We start from the raw sequence: 23,048 nt of genomic DNA, 5'->3' as shown, positions 1-23,048 counted from the left end.
TCTTTTAACCATGGCGACAACATGAAAACAGGATCTTTCCTTAACCCTAATCAGGTCTAGTCGTTTAAACCAAACCAAACTTCAGGCAATGGTGTGGCAGATCAGGAAACAGTCATGTGACTGTCACAGTTCGAGAGCAAAAAGAAACAACATATTTTGCCGTCCACTTGTTCTCAAACCTTTCTGATCCTCTTCTGGAGAAATCTGAAACCTCAGAAACATCATGAAGAACAACACAAACAATATTTGTTTAAAAAAATCAATGTCAATATTGTATTTCTTAAAAATGTACAAATGATATTTACAATCAACCAGCACGACACACTGGTACAACGATGTACAAAAGGAAAAAAAAGCTTGATTCTTTATTCTCAGATTTCTGCATGGGCTCATAATTCAGTCACAAATCAAGTCCGTGCAGCCCGACTGAGACGTCACAGTTCATCAGCGGCTGTGACGATGGAGAGAAGACGATTCTCCTCCAGCACATATGAGCGACTTGATATCAAAGTTCAGCTCGAGTCATTTACAGTGTGAAACAAGTCGGTGGCGATGGTACATTCCAGATACGCAGGTTGCATTTACACGTAGTTTTGGCTGAGCCAGGCACTTAGTAAACGGTTCTCACTGCAGACCTGTACAACAACTGAAAGACTTCTGTTGTTTACATCATATTTACTCACTAAGGCAAAAATAAAAACAGAAATATGGCTTTCAAAAACGATAGAAAACTGCCATTTAAATAATGAGACTGTACAAGAAACAAGCGTCACACACTGCAGAGGCTTTTTGGCGCACACACAGTCACCGTTAAGTTGGTTGAATGTTTATCGTGCATCAGGAGTTCAAAGACAGTTTGCTACGACATCGAGTTGAGGAACTTGCTCTCCTCTGCCAGAGCGGTCAGCAACGAGCTCATGTCCCCGATGGCCATGTTCCCCGTCCCTGCTGGCACCGAGGGCAGCGTCACCGAGTTCCTGGGTGTAGTGAGGCGAGAGGAGCTCTGGGACAGGCTCTGGAGCAGACCTGGACTCAGGGTTCCTGACACAAGGCTGGAGTGATCCCCATCGTCCAGCATGCTGTCAAAGTCTATCTGCGCCTGCTCCAGCGCTGCGGTACAGTCTACAGTCCTTGGCGTCGGGTTGTTGCCTGGACTCTGAGACACTACATTGTTCTCAAAAGGAGGTACATTCACCACGTGATGGTCCAAGTTCCCGTTGGGCTCAAATACTTGAATCTGCCCTGTGTAGTACAGGGCATTGTCGTCAGAGTTGTTGCTGCAGTGAAGTCCTAAAACTCCACCGCTGGGTAGTTTGGAGGCAACATCCGGGGTGCTTGGGTTCCTCGTTTGGTGCATCCTCTTCGGCCCCGGAAGGTGCCTGCTCGGAAGCTGTGTCGCCGGCATCGGCTGGAGGTGGCTCCCAGTTTGCAAGGGATTCATGTTACAGTTGTGCTGCTCTGAAATCATGACCGATCCTTCCTCTGTTTTTACTTGCACAGGCTGAAATCCAGCATCAGCAAAGTGCATGTCCGCTGGCTCCTGTTTGCATGTGGGGCTCAGCATGTCCCCCCTGACTGCTGCTGCGTTGTTACAGGGTGGATAAGTGGAGTTACCGTTCTTATCGTAAGGACTGTTGAAGCTGTACTGAGAGCCGAGTGCTTCATTCAGATTTGACAACTGCTGGAGTCTCTGCTGCTGGAAGCAGGTTGCTTCACTATTCAACTGTTTGCATCTCTGCTGCGTTGTGTTGACGAGGTTCTGGATCATCTGCTGGTTGGATCTGAGATCGTTGTGAAGAGATCCAAAGTTCTGGTTTTGCTGGAGGACAGCCAGGTTCCCTCGGACCTGGGGTTTGAAGTAGTGCTGGCTCGCTTCTGTGGGTCCCAGAGAGACTTTGTTCCACTGAGGAAGTACGTTGGCCTTATTGTCCCTTGGTGAAGACGGACACATCTGTCGTTGCTGCCCTGGACTCATGCTGGAGGGGGCTAAAACCTGACTAGGCAGGTTCATGTTCACGACAGCCATCCTTCTCTGAAAGTACGACTGATGCTGCAGATTAGGGTTTCCTTGGAAATCTTGATTGGTTGACGCTCTGTTGTCAGTGCTGAGATCAGGCAGCATCAGGTCCTCTTCAGGGATGTCGCCCGTTATCATCCCCATGGGGACATTTTCTGAGATGCTGGGCGGTCGCAGGCTGTAAGGGTAGTGGTGGGGACTACCATCTGGTCGCAGGCAGCCTTGCTGGGATAGATGTGCTGCAGGAGGTGGATGGGGCTGCATGGTCACCCCTCCACTCAGTGTGCCCATGCTGTTGTAGCGCTGCATTTGTGGCTGGCTGGGATAATCTATGGCCACGTGTCTTACGGGGTCACTGGCTCTGCGGGGGATGTGTGACGGGACCTCATGGGGCATCAGGCTCCGTGTGGCATAGCTGCTGTACTGCCTGGAAGGCTGGTTGGTGGTGGAGGATTCCTGGGAGTCCCCGCACAGTGCTGTGTGGGTCTTCAGACACATTCGCTCCATGTATGGAAGAGGTGTAGGTGGTGCACCTCCAGTGGCAGCAGCGTATTTCGCCTTGAGGCGGTAGTGCTGGGCCGGGGTCAGGCTGAGAGGGCTGGGGAAACCCCCTCCTCTGCACCCTCCTGCTCCTCCGCTGCCTCCCCCACACTGGCTGGCCTGACTGGAGCGCCGGGACATGTCGGCGGAGATGGGGTCGTAGGAGTCAGCGGAGCTAAGGTTGCTGGGGCGGTTGGCACCGAACTGCGAGGCCTGGCTGGAGCGCCGACTGGAGTAGCAAGGGGAGATGCCTGAGGAGCGGCGGCTGAGGGTATAAACTGAGCTCAGGGTGCTGGAGGTGCTGTCACGGCGCTCGGAAAGGTTTTCCAGCAGAGTCGTTTTACCAGAGCTCAGATCACCAAAGCCGGAACCAGGGAAGGACGCCGGACCACCACCCATACTTGGACTCTCCAGGAGGGACCCTGTGAATGAACGGAAGAAAGTGTTAGACAAGTATTGGACAAAGCATTTTTAAGCGACTGGTTGCTGTTACAGATTAAAGGCGTCAGGGAGAACCAAAAGTTCAAAAGTTAAGGGTCTTAAAGTCCAAGTAGGGCCGGTGGGAGGGGTGGTGGATGTGTCCAACAACCACCCGCTTTCACCCTGGAGGCCAGTTTTTGCTTCCTACAAGATTGTAAACCCAAATCCTGTTCTTTTTTCCTACACTCAATCATGTGTGTTGGCCAAACATAACCATGTGCCTGTGTTCGCTAACCCTAACCACATGCGTGTTGGCTAAATGGAACCAACTGTGTGTGTATACTAAACGTAACCATGTGCTTGTGTTAGCTAAATGGAACCATATGTGTTAGTTGGCTAAACGTAACCACGTGTGTTAGTTAGCTAAACGTAACCATGTGCTTGTGTTAGCTAAACGTAACCACAAGTGTTAGTTAGCTAAACGTAACCACGTGTTAGTTAGCTAAATGGAATCATATGTGTTAGTTGGCTAAACGTAACCACGTGTGTTAGTTAGCTAAACGTAACCATGTGCTTGTGTTAGCTAAACGTAACCACAAGTGTTAGTTAGCTAAACGTAACCACATGTGTTAGTTAGCTAAACATAACCACGTGTTAGTTAGCTAAACATAACCACATGTGTTAGTTAGCTAAACAAAACCACATGTTAGTTAGCTAAACATAACCACATGTGTTAGTTAGCTAAACATAACCATGTGTTAGTTAGCTAAACATAACCACATGTGTTAGTTAGCTAAACGGAACCACGTGTGTTAGTTAGCTAAACGGAACCACATGTGTTACTTAGCTAAACGGAACCACATGTGTTAGTTACCTAAACATAACCACATGTTTTAGTCGGCTAAACATAACCACATGTTAGTTAGCTAAACGGAACCACATGTGTTAGTTAGCTAAACATAACCACGTGTTAGTTAGCTAAACGGAACCACATGTGTTAGTTAGCTAAACATACCTACATGTGTTAGTTAGCTAAACATAACCACGTGTTAGTTAGCTAAACATAACCACATGTTAGTTAGCTTAACGTAACCACATGTGTTAGTTAGCTAACTACCACATGTGTTAGTTAGCTAAACATAACCACATGTGTTAGTTAGCTAAACATAACCACGTGTGTTAGTTAGCTAAACATAACCACATGTGTTAGTTAGCTAAACATAACCACGTGTCAGTTAGCTAAATGGAACCACGTGTTAGTTAGCTAAACGGAACCACATGTGTTAGTTAGCTAAACGAAACCACATGTGTTAGTTAGCTAAACATAACCACGTGTGTTAGTTAGCTAAACATAACCACATGTTAGTTAGCTAAATGGAACCACATGTGTTAGTTAGCTAAACATAACCACGTATTAGTTAGTTAAACGGAACCACATGTGTTAGTTAGCTAAACATAACCACGTGTTAGTTAGCTAAACATAACCACGTGTTAGTTAGCTAAACGGAACCACATGTGTTAGTTAGCTAAACATACCCACATGTGTTAGTTAGCTAAACATAACCACGTGTGTTAGTTAGCTAAACATAACCACATGTTAGTTAGCTAAACATAACCACATGTGTTAGTTAGCTAAACGGAACCACATGTGTTAGTTAGCTAAACATAACCACATGTGTTAGTTAGCTAAACATAACCACGTGTTAGTTAGCTAAACATAACCACATGTTAATTAGCTAAATGGAACCACATGTGTTAGTTAGTTAGCTAAACATAACCACGTGTTAGTTAGCTAAACGGAACCACATGTGTTAGTTAGCTAAACATAACCACGTGTTAGTTAGCTAAACATACCTACATGTGTTAGTTAGCTAAACATAACCACGTGTTAGTTAGCTAAACATAACCACATGTTAGTTAGCTTAACGTAACCACGTGTTAGTTAGCTAACTACCACATGTGTTAGTTAGCTAAACATAACCACATGTGTTAGTTAGCTAAACATAACCACGTGTGTTAGTTAGCTAAACATAACCACGTGTTAGTTAGCTAAACAGAACCACATGTGTTAGTTAGCTAAACGGAACCACATGTGTTAGTTAGCTAAACATAACCACGTGTTAGTTAGCTAAACATAACCACATGTTAGTTAGCTAAACGGAACCACATGTGTTAGTTAGCTAAACACACCCACATGTGTTAGTTAGCTAAACATAATCACGTGTTAGTTAGCTAAACATAACCACATGTTAGTTAGCTAAACATAACCACATGTGTTAGTTAGCTAAACATAACCACATTTATGTGTGTTGCCAAAACGTAACCACGTAACCACGTGCGTGTGTTGCTTAAACCATGTGCATGCCTCGTAAAAATGCTTATCTACTCACCGCTTGCCGGTATGGGTGGGAGCTTAGTGCCGAGGACCGCGGGTGTTGTGTTGCTGGCCCAGCGGCACGAGTCCCTCACCGTCTTCAGCTTCTCCTTCTTCAGATGCTCCAGGCGCTGGCTGGTGCCGAACTGCTTTCGGAGGTGGAGACCCACCACCGCGACCCCGCCGGCGGAATCTTCACAGCTCAAGGACTCCACGAAGGGCAGGTCGTCCAGGGTGCTGAGGTCCCCCAGGCTCCCCCCGCTGTGCGCCGCCGTTTCTACTCCACTGTCATTGTTGGTGGCACTGCCAAGTGGTGATGGTTCGCTGCTACATGATGACTGACCGCCAGGGCTGGACTGATACATCTAGAGGAAGAGGTGGATGGAGGGAAGAGGAAGGAGTGATGGGAATGCAGAGGGAGAATGAGGAAGATAAAAGGAGCGTGAGAGAAGCAGCATGTTTGTCCTGAAAACAGTTTTTCCTAACATAAGTGGAGCAGTGGTTAACATGGCACCAAGAACAGTGAATCACTGAATCTTTTATCCTCCCCCAGCTTAATTGTAAATAATGAGTGTTTTTTGGGGATGGGGTGGAGAGGTGGGGGGGTGCGCCACAGATTACAGACTGTCTTAGTCTGTCTGTGAATTAGAAATGGGCAGGATGAAAGGCAGCTTGAGCCCGAGCCAGAGCGCCAGGCCAATCATGACGAGATGTGATCACCAAAAACTCAACTGTGGAGGCTTTCTGAGTCTTTAGGTGAGCAAGAAGCTTTGCTCTCACGCTGACTCGTTTCAGTTACAGTCTCTCTGTCACCTGCACAAGTTTGATTTCTTTTTCTTTGTTTCTTAGTTTTCAAAAGAACTCACTTATATTTCACCTCAGGACTCGAGAACACAATCGCCAAAGAATTGTTGCATTGTATGTTTCTGCAAACCACAGATACTTTACATTTGTACTTTAATATGCAGCAGGATAAGTTGAAACTTTACATTTTAACAACGCTGTGGTGAACGTGTGGTTATGTTTCGGCAAAATGAAAACACGATCATCATTAGGCGATAGATCATATTTTTGGCTTCAAGTACCCGCTTTTGGTAGCACTAACCTCGCTGGAAATGCAGCGATGTCTCAGTGAAAACAACAACTTTTCTTGGCACCATCCCGACAGGAAGTGCTACAATGTCTCGATTAAAAACACCCACCTTTTGTGGCACTATCCTGGAAGGAAACACAGCGATGTCTTGATAAAAAAACAACCTCTTTTCGTAGTTTTATCCCTGCAGGAAACGCAGCGATTCCTCAATTAAGAACTATTGGTTTTCATGGCACTATCACAGCAGACCAACCGCTTTTTGTGGCACTACCCCGGCAGGAAACACAGCGATTTCTCTGTAAAGAACAACTGCTTTTTATACCGCTATCTCGGCAGGAAACGCAGCAATGTCTTGTTAAAAAACAACCGCATTTCCTGGCACTATCCCGGCAGGAAAGGCAGTGATGTCTCAGCAAGAAAGAAATCGCTTTGCGTGGCACTAGCCCGGCATGAAACGCAGCAATGTCTTGATAAAAAAGAACGCCTTTTCGAGGCGCTATCCCAGTAAGAAACACAGCGATATCTCCGCAAAGAAACACCTGCTTTTCGTGGCACTATCCTGAGGAAATACATTTACGTGTCGGTAACACACCTACTTATTGTGGCACTATCCCCGGTGGAAAAACAGCCAGTTTGCTATAAAACATCCACATTTGGTGACCAAAAAGCCCCTAGAAGATTTTTGTGTTTGTTGGTCTCAAACAGTTGTCTGTAGCTTGGCAGGTGACACAGGAGTCAGCTCATATACTACGTCACTGTAGTAACGCTGATATGGAACATACAGATGTAATGTATGTTGTATGTTTGCAAAGATTCTCCTCTGGCGACAGGGCTGGACTCAAATGTTAATTTATAATATCTGGTTCAACATTATCTCCGTGTTTAGGACAATAACAGCGACATGTATCTTTCTGAATCGGCCCTGGGTTCCCTCGCAGAGTCTAATATATTCACTGCTAAAAAGCTGTCTTGATCAGAGCGTGATGGTTGGGTACTGTTTGCACAGAGCGCCAAAACCAATTCCCACTGTTTGAATATTAATCCAGGAGCTGCTTTCATCACGCTCAGGCTCTGTGACAGGTGTTTGATAGGTCTCCACTGTAGGTTTACACTACCGGTGAGAAGGGAGGGTGATGCACATGGTATCAGAGATGGCATGCAGCATGAGTGTTATATGGTAACAACTTCATGGGACCAAAATGGAGAGATAAACCAATGTTTGTTCAGTTAACAAAACAATGCAACAAAATCCTTCTGCAGCTGATGATGACATGATGAAGTGAGTTCATCTGAGAAGATTCCAAAATGTTTTCCAATATCTACAAGCAAAGTTAACTCCGTTCTTTCCCTTCAAGCTGGGGTGAGCAGTTTAATTTTGGCATCTTTGGGCAAACATCCCATTATTACCTTTGATAATATTGTAATTCAAGTGGTCTGTGAGAAACTAGACTTCTGCACCTCCTCTTGCCTCTGATTTCGGGAGAGTTTGTCCAATCAAAGGTCATTTCAGAGAGAGGGGGCATGCCATTGGGAGTCGAATTCCTCCTGCTTGTATACAGTCAATCAGACCCAAACTGGTCGAGGCGCTTGGCGCATACTCCACAATTTCGGACCCAGGCTTTGACCCGAAAGCCTAAAAGCATTAAATGTATCACCGAAGAAGTAGTCGGCAACAACGTGATGAAATCTACATCCAGAGCCGTGACTTTTTGGATGGACGAATTGAACAGAGCTGTAAAGTTGTCCACCATGGTACCAGTTAGCTGCTAGCAAACCGTAGCTAACTTGTTTGTCCATTGTTTGGTCTGTGACGTAATAGGTCAACAGGAAAAAGGGTTTTATATTCGGACAAGGACAGTAGTCCAGTCAAATGGCGTAGTCGAGCTTCAGCTGTAGTTTGACTTAACTGTGCATTTAAACGCACTGAGTGTGTCCTCCGCCTCACTCCCCACCACTGGGCAGCAGCTCCAGAGACGAACCCTGAGTCAGCAGCTACAGCAACATTAATCCAGCCAGCACAAACTCCACCTCTGATGGACCGAACAGCCCTGACTCCCTGCCAGGTAAGCAAACTTTCTGTTGCTGCCATTACACAGGTTAGACCTGGCACTGTTGCTGACCACCAGCCCTCTGGTCCACCCGGGGCTGGGGGGGTTTGCACTGGCTGAATTTGAGCTGCTACAGATGCTGATTGATGCATCTACTCCTGGGGAATCAGTCCGCAGAGGCAGGGAGTGAGTCGGAGGGACCCTTGGGTGGCTAGAGGCTAATTCTTGTCTCATTTGTGGTCTGATAAACAGAGAAAGAGCTCTACCGTGGTCGTATGGTGGGAGGGCTTAGGACAGAGATGTAGGAGCTGCAGGAGGAGGGTGTATTTTCAGTTGTTTTTGCCTTTTCAAGATGTCTGCCACCCCTAGCTTTAATGGTTAAAATGTCATTTATTGTAGCTCCTGTTTCTTCAAACGTAAATTTTCTTTTGTTAAACCCAGGAGAAAAGTGGATTCCCCCCAAAAATCAAACAAAAGAATCACTTTCTTTGGGGACAGTATTCACCCACTTGTGTATCAGGGCCTCATTTTGGAATGAACTGTTAATTTTGATGGAGTAAAATGAAAAAGATGGTGAAAGATGTGTTAACAAGCTGTAGGTGAGCTCACCTTAGCAAAGTCTGTCCATAAGGAAAGTCAGAAAAGGAGAGAAATGAAGACAATCAAGCAGCAAGCAGAGGGAAGGTTAGAATAAAGAGGCGTATTGTTGTTAAACTCAGGAGTTAATACTGTTAGACTCAGTGTCGTTAGTACAGAGCTCTGTTAATGACCTTCTGAGCGATCTTACCACAGAGTTTTCAGTCTTGATGGATTTGACGTGCAGGTAGTCCTCCATGCCTCTGGGGGAGCTGTTGTCTGATATCTTGTCGTCCCTCTGGATTCTCTCTCTGTTACCCGCCTCGTTCTCGCCGTTCTCTCTCGGCGCCGGCGGCCTTGGTGGCAGGTCGCTGCGCTGCTTCTTGGTGACGTGGGCCTCAGGGCCGTGGACCGTCTTCACGTGCTTCCTGAGAGAGCTGGGGTCTGTGTAGCGCTTGGTACAGCCGGGGATCTTACATACGTAGGGTTTCTAAGGATACAAAGAAACATACAGACACTATATTATATGCCATCTATAAACAGTGACAATTTTCTACAAATCATCCATGTGTGGTGCCTAAAAAAAACTGCTAAAAAAAGGTGACAGGTTGCTACAAAATATCCATGTTTGGTACCTAAGAATCTGCTGGAAAAACATCCACATTTAGTGCCTAAACAGCCACTAGAAAATACCGACTGGTTGCTACAAAACACCCACATTTGGTGCCTGAAAAGCTGCTTAAAACACTGACATGTGGCCACTAAAAACATCCATATTTCATATCTAAAAGGCTGCTTGAAAAACAGTGACAGGTCGCTACAAAACATCCACGTTTGGTGCCAAAATAGCAACTGGTTGCTACAAAACACCCACATTTGGTTCCCTTAAAAGCTGCTTGAAAAAAGTGATAAGTCACTACAAAACATCCATGTTTGGTGCCAAAAAGCTGCTGGAAAAACAGTGACAAAGTGGCTGGTTTGAGCTTCCCGCAACTATTAAATACAGGATCAGTGAGAAAAAGTGTTTCTAGCAACAGCAGCCACGGCTTCTGTGTCAACTGAACTCGTTTACCTCATTGGAGTGTGTCCGGTTCTGGTGTTTGGCTCGGTCCGAGGCGTTGGAGAAGGCTTTGTTGCATCCTTCGTGCTCACAGACGTACGGTTTCTCTCCGGTGTGTGAGCGTAGGTGTGTTTTTAGGTTCTCCAGACGGGAGTAGGCCTTAGAGCAGCCTTCGAACTGCAGAGGAACAGAGAGGAACAGAAGAAATGTTAGCCTGTGGTGGCAGTTTTACTGTGAAGTGGTGTTTGTTTTGTGACATCACTTGTGTGCCATAATGACAGTAAAGCGCACTCTGGAGTGGAGCACTGCCATGACAAAACAGTTACCAACAATATAAAAGATATAATCAAAATGCATTCAAATTTTGGGACAGTTAGCTTTCAAAATAAAACGTTTCTATGGCAGTTTTATCTCAGTTTCTGTAGATAGACAAGTCTTGTCAGTAGACTGCTATGTAATGAAACCTAGTTTACAACTCCAGCAAGTAGACCGACCCTCATAACCACTTAAAGAAGAGTCCCTGTTGAGTGCGCCAGCCAATTTCACTTTGTAGAGATGATGGGATTGCCCAAACTGAGTAAGTACAAGACATATAAACACAAAACTGCCTTTGAGCTCAATCTTGTTGTAGTTATATCTGCAAAAATCTTTCTTTCCAAGGACAGATTTAGCTACTACGTTCACAAGCTTCATCATCGACTCATCGGCACAGCTGATGTAATCCAAACATTTCCAATAATGGTTAACTCTAAAGTGTTGTATTGTACGAAAGTCAAAATTTATTGAAAAGCTGGAAAGCAGTGATGGGTTGCTACAAAAGACCCACGTTCGGTGCTTAAAAATACGCTGGAAAAACAGTGACAGGTTGCTATAAAACATCTATTTTGATGTTTAAAAATACGCAGTGACAGTTTGCTATGAAACATCCACATTTGGTGCCTAAAAAGCTGCTGGAAAAACAGTAACAAGTTGCTACAGAATGCCAACATTAGGTGTTCAAAAAGCAGCTGAAAAGACAGTGACAGGTTGCTATAAAACATCCATGTTTGTGCTTAAAAAGCAACTGGACCAATCAGATCACTCTTATCACAATTTGTAGACAAAATAATAAATTATTCTAGAAATTATTCCACAGATGTATTAATACTGAAAATGGCGTTTTATTTAGTTTTTTAAAATCTACACATTTAAGATTATTTCTCCGATTTTTATATTTCAGTTCCAGTTTTTATTTGTGATTTTGGAAGAACGTTTCATCTGTAATGTCAAAAAGAATCCAGTTACAAATGCACCGTCGAGGTATTTTAATTCTTATTGACACAAACAAACCTCAGATAAAACAGCTATATATAAAAACTAGCTGTGTCCATGTGTGTGTGCAGAAAGACGCTCGGTGTTTAGAGCTTGTGAGCGGCCACCGACGGGCCCCTGGAGGGCGCGGCGGCCATCCGTTACCCACCGTGCACTTGTGTGGTTTCTCCCCTGTGTGTCGGCGCATGTGAACCACCAGCATGTACTGAGCTTTGAAGGGCTTCTGCTCCCGCGAACAGTCCTCCCAGCGGCACACAAACTCCTTCTTCTCTCCGTGGATGTGGTCATTATTGATGTGCTGCAGGACACACACACACACGCACACACACAGAAGCAGTGAGTTGTCCACTAAGAGGCTCTCATGTTGTTCTTTCTGTAGAGATCCATCTTGTCAGTGTAAATCTCAGAGGGAGGCTGCAGCAGTGTTACAGTCTCACTAATTAGTGCTGCATAGATTCTTTACATCACGCTGAATGAAAGACGACTGTAAGAGTCAGATAAAATATTCTCTCATCATCGGTCGGTTAAAGTTTGACTCATTCTTTCTTTAAACAAGTCACAAAATTTGTCTGTTATGTGCAAATATTTTAACTTGTTTCATATATTTTTTAAAATCAAGTTAACGTTTATTATTATCATAATAATTCTCTGTGTCCTGTTTCCTGTCCTGATGTAATATTGTGACCCATTTCTTGAGCATTTTGTCACAAAAATTTAAATTTTTAGAGCTCCGTTTTTGACAGAAACTATTTGATGGGATGGAGATTTCGTCTTTTGGGCAACACGCTCCATTGCACTGGTCAACTTTGAGATTAGGGGCTGTTTTGCTTCTATAACATGTCTCCTTTCAGACAAGAAAGAAGAAAGAAAAATAATACACATTTAGGTTTATTTTAGTTCAGATTTCTGTTGCTATTTAATTAGATATTGCCTCATTTGCATATTTAAATGTCAAATATCAGAAAACTTGCATTAGAAAAAAGAGTAACTTATAAACTGCAGATGTTGTGTCATTTTTTGTCTAAGAATATTTTCTTAAATCATTTTTTTCTTAAACTTCAAAATTTTACTTCAGTAGCACTTAAACACACCAAGTTTTTTCAGTTTGATTCATATCTACATTCTGAGGGATTTTATGAAGGGGTTTGTTCACATCAAAAGAGACTGTAATGTGAAGACAAAATGAAACAGGAATTTTGTGAAAATGTATGCAACTCAGCTCATATTTAATCAGATAATATTTTTGCATATTTAAATGTTAACATTTCTGGAAATCTTGTGATGTAGAAAATAATAAGAGTGACATATCAACAGGGTAAGATTCAAGATGACATCTGTCAGTTACATTTTTTTACTGTTATGTTGTTTTTTTGTCTAAAAATGTTTTTACAAAGATATCTTAAAATGAGTTTTTTCTTAAACTCTAAGCCAAAGATTTTACGTCAGCAGCACTTATATACACCAAATTTTCCAGTTTGATTCCTGTCTATTTTCTGACAGTTTGAACAGAACGGTTTGTTCATATATTAGTCATACCCCGATTTATAGACCTTGTAATCCTAAACACAGAGAGCAAACCTCCCTGCCCTTCCATGTGCCTACATGTAAAGCCTAAGGCAGGGAGGGAACAGAACAGAGCAGCATCAATGACAAACAGAAATGACATTGATACTGTAAGTCAGACACAACATGAAAAGGAGGAGCTAGGGTGGAGGCAGGTTGCATGCTGGAACTATTTCTTAGCAGATAACAGCGTATCCCTCCGCACACGCTTATGTGCAGCACCTCCACAGGTTGCAGATACACTCAGGTTTTGGTCTCTGCACAGACACAGACCTGGCAATGTCTACAACGCAATAAAAAAAGAAGAGGGCACTGCTCCTCCATGTGGATGGAAAACAGATTCCTTACATGTTTATCCTTAATTATTAAAGAGAAGCTCGGTGGCGCTCCGCCAACAAGATGAGAGGAAGTTCTGGAGTTTATGGGAAATGTGGTCTTAATTTGCAGGAGACAATAGCTCTGCAACAACACCGCCAACCGCAGTCTCATCTGTTTACAGGAACCACTTCAAAGCTTCAGAGCAATGTTGGCGATGAAACCCTGACGTTTAAAGATGCCACACGTCTGTGAGGTGACCCTCACTAATCCCCCCCTCTCTGCTCTCTCTGCTTCACTGGAGGTGTGGAATGCTTCAGACGCTTTTCACCAAGACTCTGCTTGTTGTGATGGAGAGAAAAAGCAAAGTGATGATGGTTTGGAGGTCAGACGGTTAGGGACACGATGGCTGGAAAACTCAATGTGCATCTGCAAGAATTCTTTCTTATAAGTTTCTAAGTGTTTGCTCGCAGCTGGTCTTGGAACAGTCGTTTGAGGACATAATATTAAAATGTCTTAAAAGAACTAGACCAATGTTATATCCTCCTGAGACTCCAGGTTTTTTTTGGTATTTATTTTCAATTTCGTCAAGCTATTTGGGTTAAATAGGACCTGATAAGTATAAAAACTAAGCATTGTCTTTGAACAGGAAGTAGTTTGAGAAAACGTGAGGAAATTGGGTTTATTTTTAATAGTCACAGGTAAAATGAAGCATAACAACTCTGCCTCACTCCGAAGCCGTGAAATCCGACGCTTGGGCAGTGACTTGCGGCGTCAGACACTGACGAAAAAGTCATTCTTTAACGTCAGCATGATACGAGGCTGGTCACCGTTATAGTTTATGGCACTCGCTGGCAGCAGGGACGCGACGAAAGTCCAAGTTGGGCAGGCAGGAGGGGTGGAAGATGGGTCCAACAAACGACAACTTTCAGCTGAGTGGCTGGTGTTCGGGTCCCGTAAGATTATAAAACCAAACCTGATTTTGTTGCCTAAACCCAACCACCTGCATGTGTTGCCTAAACCTAACCACGTCCTTTTGTTGCCTTGACCCATCTACGTGTTTTTATTGCCTAAACTCAACAAGGAGGGTTTGTTGCCAGAACCCAACCCACATTTTTGTTGCCTCAGTCCAACTCATGCATTTGTTGCCTCAACCCAACCACGTGTTTTTGTTGTTGATGGCAAAAAAAACATCAATTTGCGGTGTTGCACTGACAAAGTGCTTTTATTTTGAAAGAGACTGAAAGCAAACTGTACATTTCCTGTGAAAACAGACATCAAAACCTTGGACATCATATCTGGACTTAGAAAGTCCATGACCAAACATCAATATGTGACAAGGTCAGAGTGAAGCTGAACTATATTTGAAGTTTAAGAAATTTCCCAGTTAGAAAAACGGAATGTTTCCAGAGTCAATAAATAATAGTGTTAAATAAATGTTCCCACACACACACACTTACATGGACCAGCTGGTCTTGCGTGTCGTACTCTTTGCTGCAGCCCTCCCAGTGGCAGTTGGTCTCGTAAACGGCCTCGGGCTCCTGCTTACATTCGTCCCGATCCACGTCGTCCTTCAGGTCCAACAAGCTGCCGTGGTGGTTCTGAGGAGAGCACAGTGAGACGTATCTAAACACTCTTTAAAGGAATTAAAACAAGATATTTATCTTCTAAGTGATCCATGTTGACTCGGATACACTCGTCTTCTTCTGAGGGCGTGTCTGCAGCGAGCACATGTGGAAGCGTTTACAGCATTCAGCTGTTTGCTCGTATGTTTTACCTGACACGGACACCAGAGACAGTAAATTACAGATTGAAGAGCATCATGCTTCACTGAAGTTAAAGAGGCTGGAATCAGATTTGTTTTGACAACCTGAACCACAAACTGACACGTGACCTGTGTTTACAGCTCCTGGTTCCTCTGTAATTAGGCAGCGTGAAGCTTAACGAGCCAAACACAGAGTCCCTCGACGTGATCTTTGTGTTCAGACCTTTTAAAATGATGAAGAGTGGGATCACACTCAAAGTCTGTAGGTCGGGACACAGGTGGACATTTCTGCTTAAAAAAGTCTAAAGCATACAAAAATGTCTACTCTGTTCTCGTCAGGACGCTGAGTCATGTAATGCTTTCCACAAACCTGCTGCTACGCTGTTCTTACTTTTCCAAAAATGTCCTCGCTTTTCACAGAACATCCTAAATTCCAAAAATATTCTCAATTTTGAAAGAATGAAAGAGCGACTTTCATAATTACCGTCACTTAATGTCACTCACAACTTCAAAAAAGTTTTCACTTTCCAGAGTTGCTCTAACGCTCTTCAAATTGTGCTCACTCTCAGAAATAGTCCCACTGTCTAAAAGTGTCCCCAGGTTGCAAAAATGTCAAAAATGTTATAGTATCCTGACTTTTAAATGTTATTCCAATGTTCCCAAAAACATCCCCACGTTCCAAAATGTCCTGACTTCCCAAAAATGCTCTCAATGATTAAAATCTTCTTTTTTTTTTCTAAAAATGTGTTAAATTTCTAAGTCCCTCTTTCCAAAATGCCCTCAGTCTTTAAAAAAATGTCCTTATTTCCCCCAAGTTTGCCAACTTTCCAAAGATATCCTCACATTTTAAAAAGTGCTTATTGTCCCAAATTGTGGTCATTTTAAAAAATCCTCACTATCCAAAAATGTGTCCAAAAACACAAAAATACATTCTCTAATCTTACTCTGACTTTAAAAATTACATCCCAGCGGTCCAAAATGTCCTCACCCTCTAAAAAAAAGTCTTTACTTTCCTCAAGTTTTCCAATTTTCCAAAAACATCCTCAATTTTAAACATTTCGTCGTTGTCCAAAAATACTGTCCAGACTTTCCAAAGACATTTGCACTTCGGTTACATGTCATTACTTAAATGTCTTCATTTCTCAAGATGTCCCAATGGTACAAACGTTTCTAAAATGTCAATTTTTAAAATTTCTTCCCTTTCCATGAAGTCCCTTTTACTAAGACAGATTTGTGTCCTCTGTCCTGCAAAAATGTCTACACTCTGTAATGTCATCCCAACGACCTGAAAATGTCCAAAGATGTCCTCACTTTCCAAAAAGGCTCTCAATTTTCAAAATGTTTATTTTGTATGAAAGTCTCTCTCTCTCTCTCTCTCTCTCTCTCTCTCTCAGAGATAGTTTAGTTTCTAAGAATGTCCTGATTGTCCAAAGTACCTTCTCAATATCCCAAAGACATTTCTGCTCTCCTTACATGCCATTACTCAAATGCCCTAATTTTTTTTTCAAGATTATCCAAAAGTGTCTCCTCTTTACAAAATGTTAAAACTTTCCAAAAATGAAATTTGTTAAAAAAAGTCGTCTTTTTCCATAAAGTCCCTTTTACTGAGACGCAATTGTTCTCACTCAAAAAAAAAATTCTCACTTTCCAAGACGTCCTCTGTTTGCAAAAATGTCTTCACTCTGAAATGTGACTGACTTTCGAAGTGTCATCCCAACGATCCAAAAACGTCCCCATGTTCCCAATGTCCCTGCGTTTCTGAAAACGTCTTAACTTTCTACATCCTCACTTTCTGAGAGTCTTTTGTTTCTTAGAATGTTTTTTAAAACTTTAAAAAAGTCCTCACTTCCCTCAGGTTTTCCAACCTTCCAAAAATGTCCACACATTTAAAAATGTCTTTATTTGTCCAAAGACATTTGTGCTCCTTCTATATGTCATTACTTAAATTGTCCAAAAGTGTCCCCACTTCCCAAAGTGTTCAAACTTTCCAACAGTGTCACATGTCCTTTTTACTGAAACAGAAATGTCCTCACACTCAGTGTCTAAAACTCTAATTGTCCTCACAAACACAGTTGTTCGAGAGCACACATGCATGTGTGAGACAGAAACTGACACACAGCTCGTCCCACCCGGCTTCCTGTACGCCTCCACCAACACACACACACACACACACACACACACACACACACACACCTCCACACACACATACAACGTGCTGACTGCAGCATGTTTGTCTCTGCCCCACGCACGCTATCTTCATCAATTCTGGTGGCCCCAAGACGACTGCGCGCACCGCCGTCCCCATGCATCAAGCCCAAACCTGCCTCGCTATCGGAGAGGAGCCGCAAATTTGTCAAAAGAAGAGAAAAAGGCTCCTCAGATGACAATAAAGCCCGGCCAATATTTCATGAAAATGAAGTGCTGTGGCACAGTTTACAGTGGCCAGGGAGCGGCGGAAAGGAGGGGCCCCGGAGCCACCAAACGAACGCATGCAAAGCTCTTATCATGTGGAGTTTTTCACGCTTTACAAGGGGGTCACGGGAGGCTGCGGCTCCCAGGGGCCACCAGTCACACCATGGATCACGACTTGGGGAAGGGATGGTGGAAAAAGACAAACAGGAGGTCAACATTTCTCAAAATGGCTTTGTTATCCCAAAATTGTCTTCACTTTACAAAATGTCTTGAATTTCAAGAAATGACCAGTTTCCAAAAAATGTCCCACCTTTTCAAACATGTTCTGACTTTCCATAAAGTCCTCTATTTCCAAACATCCCAACTTTCAAAAAACTGTTCCCACTTTTAAAGCATGTTTTGATTTTCTAAAAACGGTCCTCACTTTACAGAATGTCTTGGATTTTCAAGAAATGTCCACAGTTTCATAAAAAAATGTCTTAACTTTCCAAAAACTGCTTACTTTCCACTTTTTTGACCTTCAGAAAAAAAACTCTCAGTACCGACTTTCTAAAACGTCCTTCACTTTCCAAAATGTCTTGATTTTTTTCAATAAATGCCCACACTTTCAAAAAATGTCCCGACTTTCAAAAAGTCCTCACTTTCCAAAATAATATCCCAACTTTCCAAAACATCCCGACTTTCCAAAAACTGTTCTCGCTTTTCAAACATGTTTTGATTTTCTAAGTGTCCTTATATTCTAACAAGGCCTCGACATTAAAAAAAAAAACTGCCTACACTTTCCAAAATATCTTGATTTTTCAAAAAAAACTTACTTTCCAAAAAATTCATTTTTTTCTGACCTTCCAAAAAATGTCCTCAAATTTTTTACAGTACCCTGACTTTCCAAAACTGTCTTCACTTGCCAAAATTCCTTGATTTTTCAAGAACTGTCCAGTGTCTTAATAAACATCCAAACTTTTCAAGGGTACTGACTTCCCAAACATCTCAATTTTCCAAAAACTGCTTACTTTCCACTTTTTCTGACCTTCCAAAAAATGTCCTCAAATTGTACAGTACCCTGACTTTCTAAAACTGTCTTCTCTTGCCAAAATGTCTCAGTTTTTGAAGAAAAGTCCACAGTCTGTTGTGACTTTTCAAAACTGTCCTTGTTTTCTAACAATGCTCAAACTCCCCAAGACGGTCTTCTCTTTCAAAAGTTTCTTGATTTTTCAAGAAATGTCCACAATTTCCAAAAATGTTCTGACTTTCCAAAAACTATCTACATCTTCCATTTTTTTAGACTCTCCAAAAAAAAAATGTCCTCACTCTGCAAAAGTATTTGGACTTTCTAAAAACTGCCTACACTTTCCAAAAATGTACACTTTTTCTGACCTTCCAAAAAATGTCCTCAAATAATGGTACCCTGACTTTCTAACTCTGTCTTCACTTGCAAAAAAGTCTAGGTTTTTGAAGAAATGTCCACAGTCTCCAAAAATGTTTTGACTCAGACTTTCCAAAAGTATTTGGACTTTGAAAAAATGTCCTCGTTTTCTAACAGTGCTCAAACTCTCCAGGACTTCTCTTTCAAAAGTTTCTTTATTTTTTAAGAAATGTGCACAATTTCCGAAAATGCTCTGACTTTCCAAAAACCATCTACATCTTCCATTTTTTTAGACTTTCCAAAAAAATGTCCTCACTATCCAAAAGTATTTGGACTTTCCAAAAATGTCTTCCTATTCTAACAATGCTTGGACTTTCTAAAAATGTCTTCACTCTCCAAAAATTCCCGACTTAGGAAACATGTCCAAAGTTTTTGCTGATCTTGCAAAATGTCCCCACTTTTCAAAATGTCTGCATTTCAGAAAGTTTACTAAAAATGTCCTCAAATTATCCCAACTTCCTCACAGAAGTCCTCACAGCCAAAAAAGTCCCCACTTTGTAAAATGTCCTCACTTTGAGTGTCTTTATCAGGTGAGAGCAACTTTAACTATGGCTTTACATTACAAAATGACAGAATTTTGCACCACTGGCCGTCTCGAGGTTTAATGTGAGGAAATAACTGATATAATTAATATGTGACAGAGTGTTCGTTAATAAAAGGTCACGTTTTATCCTGAGAACATTCAGACCATCTGTTTCTGTTCATATTGCTGCAAAATTCAGTAGAATAAGAACTTCAAATAAAACCAGATGAATTTGAATCTGTGGTGTAGGTGGGTTTTTGTTTTCATACCGGTGAACACGGAGACAACGGCCTCAGTCCCTCTGCTTCAGACTTGACCTTTGACCTTTTGGTGATCATGGGGTCGACTGTGCTGCTGACGGCTGAGTCACCGCTGTGGTTCTGCAGAGAGGAAAGAAAAGATTCAGACATATGTGATGAACTCTGGTGGTGAATTAATTTTATGATTTGACGGAGATGGACCAGTAGAACCAGTCCGGATGATGCACTCGCTGACCTCTCACACACATCTGTAATTTCAGGCTGAGTCACAGATTCTTCCACTCGCTGACAGCATGAGAGAGAAAAACCAAGTTTGGACTGTGCGCCCCCCCCCCCCCCCCCCACCCACCCAGCATTTACCTCCGAGGGGACGCTGCTCACACTGATTACATGTGCTGACACCGCAGATCTAAACACTGTGACGATAACACCGACATCAGAGGGGACGATGGAAAATAAAAACTCAACAGTTGGAAACTGAAGCAGTTAAATTCCTGCTTTGGCTAAATAGTTGTTGCCAGTGAGAAATACCTGCAGGGCAACGAGGGGGGAGTTCCTCCAGAGGAACAATCAGAGTTACAGTGAGAGCGCTGATTCATCCGCGCAGACCTCAGAGAGTTAAACCTCAAACCATCTGAACATGAGTCTGTAAACGCTCCAGCAGATCAAGTCATTGCGTCCATACGTGATTCCTAAAAAGCTGCAATCTTCTACTAAAAAACAATCTGGTCCCAACAAACCTTAACTTCACTTTTACTAACTATAAAAAATATAAGAAAATAAAATAATAATAACAAATAAATAAAAATATTTGAACCTGTTAACTTCAATTTTTCTTTAAAAAAAAAACAAAACTCTAATATCTTAACTTGTTCCTAATAGACGTTGACTTCAATTTTTCTAAACACAAAAAATAATAAAAAATAATAAAAAAAATAAAATAAAGAAAATAATTGTAAAATAAAATTATAATAAAAAATAACATAAATTCAATTTAAAAAAAACAAATAAAAAAAAATCTGAATCTCTAAACCTGTTCCTAAAAGACATGAGCTTCAATTTTTTGTGATACAAAAAAATCATAAAAAAAATAAATAAAAACCTGTTAAAAAATAACAATTCAATAATTCAGTTTCTCTGAAAAAAAGAAAAACTCAAAGTATCTAAACCTGTTTCTAAAAAGACATTAATTTCATTTTTTCTAAAATAATAATATTAATAATTATTATTATATTGTTGTATCTTGAAACAAAAGGTTGCTGCACAACACTGTCAAAAATCTCAAAAATCAAATTAACCTCTAAAATTCTGTGAAAAGCTTTTTGCCTTGAAATCTAGATTTTTTTATTAACGGTGTAGAATAGATAATTTGATTTTAGAGAAATGGATTTTGAGAAAATTTGCACTGGAAACAAACACATGATAAAATGCATTAACATAAAGTGTTGAACATGTTTGTCTCTTTACTTTGGACGGCAGGTCGCTGTTGTGGGCGGAGCCGGGCAGCGAGGAGAGGCCGAGGCCCGGCTGGCGGCTGGAGAAAGTGGGCGGAGGCTGGATGAGGGGCGGGGTGTGTCCGAAGGCGCTGAGCCCCCGCTGCTGGGAGAGGAGCTGCTGGTACGCCATGGGGTTGATGGGGTGAGGGAACGGGAAGGACGGGCTGCAGGGAACAAAAACATGATGATTAAATTCATATCAGTCCGACATGTGTGACTGGGGTTAAATAAGGAAGCAATGAGGACATGAAGGAGGCAGAGAAGGGGAAAGGAAGTAGAGAAGGAAAGGAGAAAGTAGGAGGTACAGTATGAAAGAGAAGAAGCTGCTAGGTGGGAAAAACAAGGAGGTGAGGAAAGAGATTAGGAGGTAGGGAACAAAACAAAGATGTGGGGAAAAGAACAGGAAGTAGATAAGGAAAGGAAGTATGAAGAACAGGAAGAGGCTAAGAAAGGAAATGAGGATGCAGAAAGGGAAACAAGGAGGTAGGGAAGGAAGTTGGAGTTTGGGAAATAAATTAGGAGGTACAGAAGGAAAAGGGAAAGTAGGAGGTAGGGAAGGGAACAAGGACATGGGAAAGGAAATAGGAGGTCAGGGGAGAAATGAGGGGGCAATAAGAGGAGGAAAGGGAAGTACAGAAGGAAATGAGAGAGTAGGAAAGAGAATAGGAGGAAGGGAAGGAAAGAAGAGGGAACTGAGATGAAGTAACTGCATACAAGGAAAGACAAAAGAGTTAGGGAAGGAAATTAGGAGACAGGAAACAAAACAAAGAAAAGAAATTAGAGAAGGAAACGAGGAAGTAGGAGGTATGAAAGACGGGAAGATGTTGGGAAAGGAAATTAGGAGATAGGGAACAAAACAAAGATGTTGTAGAAGGAAAAACGGAGGTAGAGAAGGAAGTAAGGATGTAGGAGGTGTAAACAAATGGTGAGCAGCGAAGGAAAGGGGAGAGAGATGGAGGTATGAAAGAAAAGAGGAAGTTAGAGAAGGAAACGAGGATGTAGGAAGGAAGACAAGGAGGTGATGAAGGAAGTTAGATGAGGATGGAAATTAGGAGGTATGGGGAGGAAAGGAGGAGGTATGAAAAGAAATGGGAGGTTGGGGGAGAAATGAGGAGGAAGAGAAGGGGAAAAAGAAGTAGAGAAGGAAAAGAGAAAGTAGGAGGTAGGGAGGGAAAGAAGAGGGGAGGAAAACAAGGACATAGGGAAGGAAATTAGGAGGGACAGGAAAAATGAAGGAGGTATGATAGGAAATGAGAGGATGGGAGAGAAATTAGGAAAGAAGAGAAAAGAGAAGTACAGAAGGAAAGGAGGAACTAGGAAAGACAAAGAGTTAGGGAAGGAAATTAGGAGGTAGGGAACAAACCGGAGATGTGGAAAAGGAAAGAAAGAGAAGGAAAGCAGGAGGTAGGAGGCATGAAAGAAAAAAAGAGGCTACTGAAGGGTATACAGGTGTAGGAAAGGAAACAAGGAGGTAGGGAATAAAATAAGGAGGTAGGGGACAAAAGGAGGAGGTTTGAAAGGAGATGAAGAGGTAGAGAAAGGAAACAGGAAAGTAGAAGAGAAAAAGTGCAAGTAGGAGGTATGGAAGAGAAGAAGAGGGAAAGGGAGGAAATGAGGATGTAGGCAGGAAAACAAGGAGGTAGGAGAGGAAATTAGGAGGTACGGGACAAATCAAAGCTGTAAGGAAGGAAATTATACGTTAAGGAACCTAATGAGGAGGTAGAGAAGGAAAGGAGAAGCCAGGGGACATAAAAGGGAGGATAGGATAGTGAAGGAACAGGGGTAAGGAAAAAGGAAAGTAAAAAGGAAAGGAAGAGAAAGGAAGCTAGGAAGGAACATGGCAAGAAAGGAA

At 42.3% G+C, this 23,048-nt stretch overlaps 1 protein-coding gene across 2 annotated transcripts in view; it reads right to left on the bottom strand.

The window, feature by feature from the left end:
* Positions 1-265: 265 nt before the first annotated feature.
* LOC126402107 (zinc finger protein GLI2-like) overlaps positions 266-23,048 on the bottom strand; it is a 111,657-nt gene continuing 88,874 nt past the window's right edge. For both annotated transcript variants that reach the window (XM_050063788.1, XM_050063790.1), the window contains exons 7-14: positions 21,168-21,360; positions 19,710-19,820; positions 14,778-14,918; positions 11,588-11,737; positions 10,141-10,305; positions 9,280-9,558; positions 5,368-5,716; positions 266-2,979 (exon numbers count right to left, since the gene is read on the bottom strand). In XM_050063788.1, coding sequence (XP_049919745.1) covers positions 860-2,979; positions 5,368-5,716; positions 9,280-9,558; positions 10,141-10,305; positions 11,588-11,737; positions 14,778-14,918; positions 19,710-19,820; positions 21,168-21,360 — 3,508 coding nt within the window. In that variant the 3' untranslated portion in view covers positions 266-859. The remainder of the gene's footprint in view (positions 2,980-5,367; positions 5,717-9,279; positions 9,559-10,140; positions 10,306-11,587; positions 11,738-14,777; positions 14,919-19,709; positions 19,821-21,167; positions 21,361-23,048) is intronic.

Source organism: Epinephelus moara, chromosome 16 (assembly GCF_006386435.1).
Source record: "Epinephelus moara isolate mb chromosome 16, YSFRI_EMoa_1.0, whole genome shotgun sequence".
Taxonomy (NCBI): domain Eukaryota; kingdom Metazoa; phylum Chordata; class Actinopteri; order Perciformes; family Serranidae; genus Epinephelus; species Epinephelus moara.
The sequence above is the reverse complement of the archived record's forward strand: the minus strand, read 5'-3'. Positions and strand labels throughout refer to the sequence as shown.